Genomic DNA, 11,135 nt, shown 5'->3' with positions numbered 1-11,135 from the left:
TGATTTACACAGAAATTTTTGAACACGTTTCAGCGGTTTAGAAGTACTATTGTCTTGTGTGTTGCAGTAGTATCGGGTTGCGACGAAATTTCGCACGAACAAATACGGGGTATACAAATATTTTTGCTACGAAGGTCGGTCCTCACGACCAAGACTACAACGTTCGGTCTAGCGAAACGGGAGAAGGGGAAAGAATAAAGTTGGGACAAAAGGACGAATTTATTTACCCGTAAAAACGAAACGGTCTCTCCAATAAGTCCTCGGCGTGAAAAGGAACGGATACAGAAAAATATACCTCGGGGGGTCCATTTTTGCTGAGAGCGCATTTTCGATAATGATTTTCTGATTTTTTGTTAAAATTTTCTCTCTTCTTTCGGACCACTCAGAGAACGGTGCGAGACACTTTTGTACTCTTTTGTCAGAGAGATTTTTGTGTTTTACCTGTGAACAATTTTTGTCCTTCTAATATTCCTCTATTTTCTAATGTCCGCTTACCGTGCACCATTTAAGAGGTGACCTCAGTCCGTCGATGAAAAATTTACGCCGTCCGCAAAACGTCATATTTCAGGAACGGAGTCACGTAAAAACGAACCAGCAGACAATGTACAAGTACACGGATCACAAAATGAACCAGTCGAACCGGCCATCAGTACACGAGGCAACCAAACGCTGGAACTCGTCCCCCGGCCAGGAGTCGCAATAGGCTTCGGGACCGAGTCCATCTAGGGGCCCTTCCCCCAGACGACCCAGGCCGACTCGGACAAGGGGACAAGGCATCGGAGGAATCAGAAAAACAGTAGTCTCCCCCTCCCTAGACCGACGGTCTCAACGTCCAGGAGCGCGTCGGTGGGCGCCTGTCTCACGTCTGGGCTCCGTCCGTCTCGGTTCCGGGCGCGTAGCGAGTCGAGGCCGGGGTGACTAGGTGGTTGACACCTTCGCGGTCCCAGAACCTAGCCGTGTCGCCGGTGGCAGTCCGCCCGGCAAGCGACGACGACTCAGGTTGGACCGCAACACTTAGCGTCTCCGAAGAAAGTTTGTTGGTCATGTCTCTCAGTCAAGAGGAAAATACCAATTTTTCCCGGGATTCTAATTTTTGTGGGACTGTTTTTCCTCAATGGGTGAATGAAATTTCCAAATTTAGACAATATATTACAACGTCGTAGTCGGGGTCCGGAGATGAGCAGGGCTCTCACGTCGACACGAGTGTAAGAAGTTTGTGGTTTAGTCGGGCGCCCGGCCAGCTATGGAGACATTTTGACGGATAGGAATTTTCACCGGACAGCCCGCAACCCGGTCGCACCTATTCGGGGACAGGGGGCGCGGGAGAGAGATCTATTTTGTCGTGGGGGACACCGTGGGATCACATCTGGGAGGGTTTCTTTAATGGTGAATAAAACATAAAACCGATCATTCCGGAGATGCCTCCGCAGTGTGTCCATTCCTGCCAACGGTGTCGACTCTACGGTTCCGACCAATTTTCTGGTTGTGAGAATGGAAAATCTTCTGTAGACCTTTGCGGCCCTCGACTCTGTTAAGCACTAGGGTGACACCCTGACGTGATTTAAGAGATAGGCGAGGTTTAGAAATTATACTTGAGAATGTAAAGAAAATGTGTTAGGCAGAGGAAACGGTACGAGGGGAGTTAAACCGACTGAAAGATATAAACTAAGGTTTAACCATCTATCCGAAATAAATGGGTATTCATGTATGAAAAGTGAAATGACGAAATACGTGAGGACCAAAATATCGTTTGACGTAAGACACAGAGTCATGGACATTAGACACGTTACTGTTATTTCCAACTTAGATAGAACTCGTCCTTGTTTACATAAATGAAAGCATGTATGACATAGATGTAATTGCTAATTTGTGTAAACACTAAGGAAATTTTACGTTGGAAGCACTTTATTTGAAGAATGTATAATTGATCGTATGTAAATAAAGTGTTTTTGCAAAAGTCAAAGTCTTCGTCTTCTTCTTCTTCTTCTCTCGGTTTTTTGGCGGATTGCAAACCACTTTAAGGTGCATACCGCCACCTCCGGAGTCGGCTTGACTCGGTTTGCATTATAAAGAATGCACACATGTGTTTAATCATTAATGTCAGATATGTACTAAGTAAATACATTTGTTCCTTCTCAAGATTAGATTCAACTTTATTGTTATTGCACATATTACAGGTACTGAGACAACGAAATGCAGTTTAGCTTCCAACCAGGAGTGCACAAAGCAGTAAAGTGAAAAGTAATATATACAATCTACAGAATAAAATATAGAATGAATTGAATGATGAATAAACAGTGAGGGGTATGAATACACTAGATATACACAGCAGCCTGTGAGCAGTATGAACAGTGTGTATGAATATGCTAAGATATATAAAGTATGAAAACGGTAAGCAGTGCAAGTATAGTATAACATATATAGATATTAATTTCATGATGATAAACATTGTGGAACAATTATGAAAAATGTTAATGGAGGGGGCGACGTAAAACTGACACAAAACAATAACAAACTTTTGCCGAGCCAATGGAGAGCTTCATCACCAGCACGTGGTAAAAACCACCAATGAGCGCTCAGCTCGAGATACCAGCGAGTCGTTTCCCATCAAGCATTTCGCATCCGCAGCCAGTGGAGAGGAACTGCGCCGCCTCGCTCTCAAGGCTGTGGGCGTCTTTGTCCCGCGAGATTTCAACGTCTCATGTAGGGCGAGCCTCCAGAGCAAGTCGGACAAAATGACTAACCATCATGCAACGCACTAGCAAGACGTTGGTCGAAATTGCGCAGGTCTGCGCAGGTCTTGCTTGTGTCAAACAAGCCTAAACACTTGCTAACACACACACATACACGGCAACGCCCACCACCAGCACACACACTATGCTAGATGCAAGTATCAGCGAGAGCAGCAGCGCATTTACAACTTGGAGATATAACCACTATTTTCAATTTGTGGGGATAAAGGACGCACAAAATATTACGGTCAAATGTAAACTGTGTTCAGGACAGAAAGCATTGTCCACATCGAATAACAGCAATGCCAATCTCCTGAAGCACCTAAGTAATGTACATGGGGCTATAAAACTAGTCGCCAAAGACCCCACCGTCTTAACCACCGGCAGTGACCCAGATGGAGCAACACCATCTAAACAGCCAAAAAACGATTTTTTTTAAATCGCCACATGTCACCCAGAGTNAGCTCCGAGTCGGCTTCTTCTTCTTCTTCTTCTTCTTCTTCTCTCGGTTTTTTGGCGGATTGCAAGCAACTTTAAGGTGCATACCGCCACCTCCGGAGTCGGCTGACTCCGGAGGTGGCGGTATGCACCTTAAAGTTGCTTGCAATCCGCCAAAAAACCGAGAGAAGAAGAAGAAGAAGAAGAAGAAGAAGCCGACTCGGAGCTGTCCGACTTCAGGCGAGCTTTTTGAGACCTCCCCCGGCTGCGATCGGCTATTCTCGTCTACTTTCGAGGCGAGCCGCAACGCGTCTCAAACAAGCCTATTGTCTGCAGTAGATGCAGTGTTGCTGGCGTTTAGTGATGGTTGCTTTAACAATTTTCGTATATCCATGATTATTATCCACAGATGTGTTTCTCTGCCGTGGAAGCACTTTGGAAATTATGCACGTGCAGCGGCGTAGGTCACGCGCACCTGACACAATTTGTGTTGTATTGTATTCTATTATTGTTGTTATATTTATAATATTTTTCGCTCCCTTCTCTTTTTGAATAGAGGGTGCATAACATTCAACTGGGGGTGCAATGCATGCCATGCACCCCCTTAGAACCGGGCCTGGGTGCACTGCATGACCTCCTGGAAGGGTCTGTCACCTGCCTCATGGCTACGTTAGCTGGTACCTGCAAACAAAGAGGAAGCTGCATGAGGAGAGGTCTGCAGTGGAGAAAGCACTAATCCTTTAACCAAGTTTATGTAGCACCATATTAATACAATTCACTTTAAATAATACAAAAGTAAAATCGGTTTTGATCAGCAATATAGGCCTGGTTAAGTTATCATAGTGGCTTTAAGCATAGAGATGTAAACATCATTTAGGTAAAAGTGCAAAAATATTATCTTAAAACTATATTTATATATTTCAACTGCCAAAGTAAGTATTGACAGAGTCGCTTCTATGTTGCACCTATAGGTGCTGGGTGGCAAATTCTATAATAATTATATTAATTATAACCTATTTGAAGTCAAAATTCAAATATCTAATTAATATATTATTTATTTATGCAAATCTAGATCTGTCAAAGTAAAACAGGTCTTCTCTGAAATGTAGTAAGAAGCAGGAAATGGAAATACTCAAGCAGTAAGTACATTCCGACACCTTCAGCTGTAATTCCTTGCGTGTGACTCAGATGTAATCACTTATCTTTTGTCCACGTTGCGGTGGTGAACCTGCAGAACGACTTTTCGCGTCTAATCTGATCTAAGTATAATGGATTTTAACGTTTTAAAAACCGGTTTGAGCCATCTCGACTTTTTTCCCTCCAGACCAGGTCTTTCTATGAACACGCCTCTGTATTTCTGTGATTACTTACTCTCTGTGTTGGAAAGACAGCTGAGTCAGCTGCTCTTCCAAAGCGATGATCTTCAGCCCCATGTACCCAGACGCCAAGAGCAGCAGCATTATCCTGCAAACAGACAATAAAGACGTAAATGCCTTGGAATTTAAACTCACAATGCAATTACAATGCACTTTTACCTTGGGCAGAAAGTGAGCAAACGGTCTCAGATGGTTTCATACTTAAGAGGCCTAACAAAAAGATAACAGTACATAGATTCTGTGTGAACAATGTGTTATAACATTTCTATAAATATCTCCAAGATTAAATTATTTTATTCTCCTGAGAGCTTGAGGCCAAGAGAGTCAACTTACCAAAATGTTTCTCTGTTCATCCATATTTAGTTGAACAATGTTTATTTTAGAGCCTATTAGTTATCTTTAAAAGTCCAAGCTTAAAGAATAAAAGTTCCTTGATCCTCAGCGGCCATCTTCTAAGTTTTTCCTTTAACAGGTTTTACTAAACACTATTATGGAGATTATTTACTTCAGTAAAAGTAGCGAATTCGCATCATAAAAATACGTAATTACAAGTTAAAATAATATGATCAGTCCCCGACTAGACCTAAATATGGAGTGTGGACTGCTACTTGGTGAGGTCCCAGTTCACTTCCTGCCCTGCCGACCGTGGTGCCCTTGAGTAAGGCACTGGACACTCCCCCACCCCCCTCACTCCCATTGCTCCCCGGGCGCTGTACAATAGCTGCCCACTAGCTCCCCACTAGCTGCCCACTAGCTGCCCACTAGCTGCCCACTAGCTGCCCACTGCTCCTAGTACTAGACTCCTGGTACTAGGATGGGTTAAATGCAGAGAACACATTTCACTGTGTGTGTGCTCTGCATGTGTGACCATTAAAGAGGGTTTTATCCCTCCGATTCTATCTATCTAAATGTATCTTAAGTGTGTGTTTAAAATTAATACTCACAGTAATACGAAGACATAGAAGAGAGCGCTGAGATCCCTGATTTCTCTGAGGAAGAAGAGTGGAACGACACTCTCAGCGATCCTCCAAATCCACTGTACTGCTGCTGGAGAGAGAAATCAGCTTGTTATTTTTTATTGGCAATGTCTATTATACCCTATGGGTAATAGATGATAAACTGACTGAACATTATCTAACAGCACAGTCAAAAAAAAGGTTTTTCTGTTTCGTTTTGAATAAAGCACTATGTGTATTAAGAGACAAGAAGAATTCTGTAATCCTCACTTATTTTGCAATAGTTTAGCTACTGTGTTGATGAGACTTTTTATTTAAGTTAGGACTTTTCAAACATGAAAAGATACAAACATTATTAGTTACATAAAGGGCAAAAACTCAAAGAGAGCATTTCTACTGTTATTCATGTTCAAATAAGATATTCCCCTTGCTCTGTGTTAGTCATGTAATACAAATAAAAAGGGTTGTCAGTTTGAATTCTTTTTTTTCCTTCTGGAGTTGTGCATTATAATGAGTGGAAGAAATTACAAAAGAAAAATGGTGTGGGCCCCTACACACACCTGTGCCATCTCCCTCTGTGCTGTTCTGACTGGTGGAATTGCCTTTTGTAGATCCTGAAAGTCACCAATATACAGTACGTTGTATCATTCAGTGGCACGGTTAAGAACAGTTTCAATATCATCATGCTAAATAGAAAATGGCATTATTGGAAGGAGATTAACATTATTCTGCTACATACAAGAGCCAAACTAAGCAATATCAACCAGTGATGTTTACTCGTCACTTCTCCCTGTCATATGTTTCTCACCTTCACCGGACATGTGAGGAAGGTCGTTGTTGAGATAAATGCTGTCTTCGCTGCCACGATCAAGATCTATGCTGTCCTCCAAACTGGAGTAACCGGAGGCCTGTAGACAAGGACAGAGAGGCTGAAGGTAAAAGACTTGTCGTGCATCATGAAACTCTTTGTTTGGTTGCATTAGATAAGCAGCGAACATACCACGTCATGGTCAGCTTCATTATCTGCAGAGGAGACATGAGGGCTGCCGTTCAAGTTCTTATCCTGTGTCAGACAAACACAGACTCATGAGCTTCAACTGAAAATGAAAGGTTTGACTGGTTTAATTTGATTCTTTGTAAGAAATGATGGAGATTTAGAGTAGTTCCTACCTGTTCCTGTGAACAGACAGTTTGGAGGAGTTGATAACACATCTCACGGTTCCACAAAGACACAAAGGTGCACTAAAAAAGAAGACAAAGAGGCAGGAGAAAGGGTTAATCATGGTGCAAACGGAATTATGTTAGGACTACAGATGTTAATTAGCATTTTTGCTTACTAAATCATTTTTACATCACATATTTAGCACTGTCCCTAAATGAGCCCCAAGTTTTGGAGATGGGCATTCAAATGTAATAAGGAAATCTGTTTCTATTGGCTTCCATCCAACTTTCAACTGCACAATCAACTGTACATCTGTAAAAAAAACTATATTTGTATAGCTCAAAATTGCAATAAAGAAAGAAAGTGAAGCAAAATAATAAAAGACAGATTTATTTGTTAAAGTGTGTATGCTGACCTTATCTCCATCAGCAGTTTGGATAGACAACATGGATAAACCTGAGTTGTGTTTCTTTACCCTGCAGACGCTCGACGCAGGAATCACCACCTGCAATATGTAGACATATTTGATTCTTGTTGCCTTTACAGCCTTAAAGAGGACATTGCAGTTGTTTTAAAACCTAATCTCTGGTTGACCTGAACTATGGATGATTATGGTAATTCCCAGGATAACAAATGTTAATGTTGACTGTTCCTTCTACAACAGTGAAATATTACTCCAAATTAAACAGATGTTGTCTTAATTGGACTGACTTTTTCGTGAACAAATTCAGAAAACCCAAGTGGTGCCACCATTTTTATGACAGTTCAGTGTTAACGTGTGAATAACGCTATATTTAAATAAGTCTGAGCATGTTACCTTGGTTTCTTTGAGCAGCACTGACGAGTAGAAACACACATAGTTCTCAGATACATAGAGTTTTCCATGATACAGCACCTCCTTCTGCAAGGCACAGGAGAATGCTACAATAGACACAAAGATATTTGTAGAAAGATAAGTGTTTCTCCAATTTAAAAACAACCCAGCAGCCAACCGACATGCCTGCAGAATCATGTACTAAAGTGTTTCAGTTTCCCATTCTTCGTTCATCACTTGGCAAACAAAGTATGGGCCAGCACTTAATCACACAGCGGGGACAAAGTGAAAAAAGGTCACAGCGTGATGTCATTTCCATAATCAATATCCAGGAACAAGTAACAGACTCACTGTGTGTAAGGTTCTCCTTCTCAGGGATGTCTGGGAAAATTTTGTGGAAGGTTTTGTTGTGCTTCAGGAAGCTCTGTAGGGAAAAATTTGCAGTGAGGGATGTATGTGAATAAAAAAAAATATAACAAGCAGGTTTGGTGTTTTAAATCCCTACTTAGTAGCAGCGAAAACAAGTTGACAGTGACATATCATCAGCTCCGTAGTTGATATGGCAAACTTGGGAGTAATTGCTCATTTGCATGTCTAGCTACGTTATCTGTCTGTCTCTGTGTCCGTCTGCTGTTTGGCACAATGCTTGTAATGTAAAGTGGATTTGAATGTACAGGTATGACTTAGTGACATTTAGTGGTGAGGTTGCAGATTGCAACCCTCTGCTCATCCTTCCCTTTCTAAGCAGTGAGTGCAAAACAGTGGTATCTTTTCAGGATCTTAACCTTGCTTATGTTCCAGTTAGTATATTGTAACATGTGTATATAAAACATGGTTGTTGCAGGCAACAGGAAGAAGAAGGATGTGAAGCGGACTTACAATGTTGCTGATAAAGCCATCTGTTCGATCGATGTTATCCTCTTCTGTGATAGGATCCCTGATGACACAAACAGGAAACATGCACCAAAACAAAAAATCAGATAACATAACAGGACTTTTTCTAGTTACAAGTATAACATTTACGATTTGCTCTTAATCCGTGAGTAGTGTTACTTGAAAGCAGAATATACCTGATGTACATGTTGGAGTTGATGCTGTGTTTTAGCTCCTGGATGTCCAGTGGGGCATCATACCGAGTGTAGCTGTGGCTAGATTTCTTACTGCTAAACCTGTTGCTGCCTCTTCTTCCGCCAAGGAGACCCAATCTGTCCAGGTTACTGTCCCAGGAGAGCAGGAGTTAAATGTCAGACAGATGCAGCTTTTATGTGACGCACACAGGTGGAACAAACATAGAACATAAAATAAAGATAAAACGCAAATGGATACACATGTTGGTTTTTCAGAATTCACAGAGATAACAACCCTTGCAGAATGATGGTAAACATATCCTAATGTTCACTCACACTGTTTTCATCAGGTGGAGTCTGATCTTCCACAGTAAATGCAGTCAATTTCCACAGATATAATAGAAATAATGACATAACACATCCACAGAGTGTAACAGAGTACAATGGTAGAAGAAGTGAATAAACTGTTCTTGTTTGTTTCTACATCCAATCTACTATCTCAGTTTGAGAAGTTATTTTATATCAAAGTTAAACTAGCTCCAAAGTCCAAACTTCTTTTTTTTAATACCAGCTGTATTGACTTTCTGCCAATGTCTGGGCTAATTGTCATCTGTTTAGAAGTGAAGTTAATCTGCAGTCTCACAGCAACAGCAGGGATCTCCAGAGAGTGGTTTCCCTTTTGTAAACCAGCAGCTACTTTCACTGGAGATATCAGTGTGCACGGCTGGTGCTTAAAGTGTATATATTTATATATATACAAATATTCTACAAAGAATTGAGGACAGCTTGAACAAAGTACAAGAGAAGTGTTTCCCTTTGGAACAACACAAAAGGGACTGAAGGAACATAACATAATAAGAGCAAGATAGGGAAAAATATGTATGTACTCACGCAGAGCTGTCCAGTGAGAAACGCCTGTCTTTAAGACTCATGGTGCAAGATAAATACTTCCAACTTGCACACTTGCACAGATTCAAACACATGCACAGACGCAGTGAAATACTTTCCCTATTGTCTTTGCCTCTCCCTCTTTTCAAAACGAATTGAAGTGAGATTCTAAGCTTTGTTTCCTATGAGTAAAGAAACAAAAGGTGATGACAGCCTACTTTTAAGAATGGCCTCCTACTGTTAAGTCTACCAATCAGCTGTGAGGGGTGGGGATTCTCACAGAAACTTAACCAATCGATGAAGGTATGGTTAAGAGGCCTCACCTTTTTTGTTCCTCATGGAAAGGTGCTATGGGTGGTGCTACTTACCCTGACCTCTTGACACACAGACGCACGCCTGTAAGCACATGCCCAGAGGTATGCAGAGAGCATCATCACAGCCACAACAATGTCTCCTGACAGCTAACCTGCTCAGCCTGCACAGATACAGATCACAGGAGGAATGATGCTCTGATGTATCACACGGCATGACCTAGCAAAAACATAAATCCACAAACTTTCATTCAAAATGCTTTGAAACTTGCTTATTATATGCACAGTCATGTGTTGTAATACATAAGCTTGGTCCTTGGTAAACAAGGATACATGAAATAAATGCATCACATGCTCAGACTTCTTAGCATGCACACCTTACGCAGCGTCCACACAGCTGCGTGCGTTGAAGCTTGCCGGTGAGCTTGTCTGAAACTCGACCAACAACCAATCACATGAATCTCCCGCCTCGGACACACAAGCACGCGGTTTGATTGGCTAGAGCTTGTACTGGCATATGATTTGATTGGCTGACGCTTCAGCCGAAGCTTCAAAAGTTTTGAAGCGAGCAACGCGAGCAAAGCGAAGCAACGCTCCCACAATGCAGTTCGGCAAAGTGTGACGTTACCCCATTCAAAGTGAATGGGCAAAAGCGTTGAAGCTTCAACGCACGCCGCCATGTGGACGGGCCGTTGGAGAGAAAAAAATTCAATTCTTGAAGTTTAGCTCGGATGATGGCGCGTATCGAACTGTTCTGATATTCAGACTCTGTAGCTTGTTGTCTTCCTTGCTATGATTTTAAAGTCATGTTGTTTGTATTTTACAATGTTATGTTCATGAGTTATTGACCCGCGAAATTCGAATCTGTCAATAAACATGTCCCCTCGCTCTGAGCGTTCTCTTGAGGTGTCTTTCACTTATGTGAAACCCGTGCCTATTGCCAAGCACTCATGTTATATCTTTATATTTAAGGCCAAGCTCAAAGTAAAAATCGATGATCCGCTCCATTGTTGTGGTTTCTGTGTTGCCGAACTGACCAGGAAGTACATTGAGCTAAATGAAAAGTTTTGCGAGATCTCGCAAAAGTATTGCGATATCTCGTAAACGTTTTGCGAGGTCTCGCAAAACATTTTTTATTTTATTTGTTTCAAATAATTGTTTTCTTCTTCTCCATGCCCCCTAGGGGGCTCCGTGCCTAGGGGCTCCGTAGTACGGGTGAAGCAGCAAAGTCAGTCCCATTTATTTTATACTACGATGATAAAAGAAAGCTTTTTCAATGAAATCGCCAAAATCTTTAAAAAAAGATTTAAGGGTCCAATGTCATACTTTTCTGGTTATTACCTGTCCCCTTGTGTGTTATGAAGGTTTTTATGCATGTAAACGGTCTGCAG

At 41.7% G+C, this 11,135-nt stretch overlaps 1 protein-coding gene across 2 annotated transcripts; it reads right to left on the bottom strand.

Moving 5' to 3' along the window:
- Nucleotides 1-3,499: 3,499 nt before the first annotated feature.
- LOC104964209 (GRAM domain-containing protein 3-like) lies at nt 3,500-9,556 on the bottom strand. Of its 2 annotated transcripts, none has more exons than XM_010792945.1 (13): nt 9,437-9,556; nt 8,549-8,695; nt 8,358-8,415; nt 7,830-7,902; nt 7,482-7,585; nt 7,080-7,169; nt 6,673-6,744; nt 6,503-6,565; nt 6,311-6,410; nt 6,063-6,116; nt 5,491-5,593; nt 4,542-4,634; nt 3,500-3,851 (listed from the first exon to the last, which is right to left on the bottom strand). In XM_010792945.1, exons 1-13 carry the CDS (start codon nt 9,526-9,528, stop codon nt 3,836-3,838), a joined length of 1,065 nt encoding a protein of 354 aa, XP_010791247.1. In that variant the 5' UTR covers nt 9,529-9,556; the 3' UTR covers nt 3,500-3,835. The 2 variants fall into 2 exon arrangements, with proteins under 2 accessions (XP_010791247.1, XP_010791248.1); XM_010792946.1 differs by having other exon boundaries at nt 5,491-5,590.
- Nucleotides 9,557-11,135: the final 1,579 nt, after the last annotated feature.

Source organism: Notothenia coriiceps, unplaced genomic scaffold (assembly GCF_000735185.1).
Source record: "Notothenia coriiceps isolate Sejong01 unplaced genomic scaffold, NC01 NC01_scaffold00036833, whole genome shotgun sequence".
NCBI lineage: Eukaryota > Metazoa > Chordata > Actinopteri > Perciformes > Nototheniidae > Notothenia > Notothenia coriiceps.
This window is presented reverse-complemented; position numbering and strand designations above follow the sequence as displayed.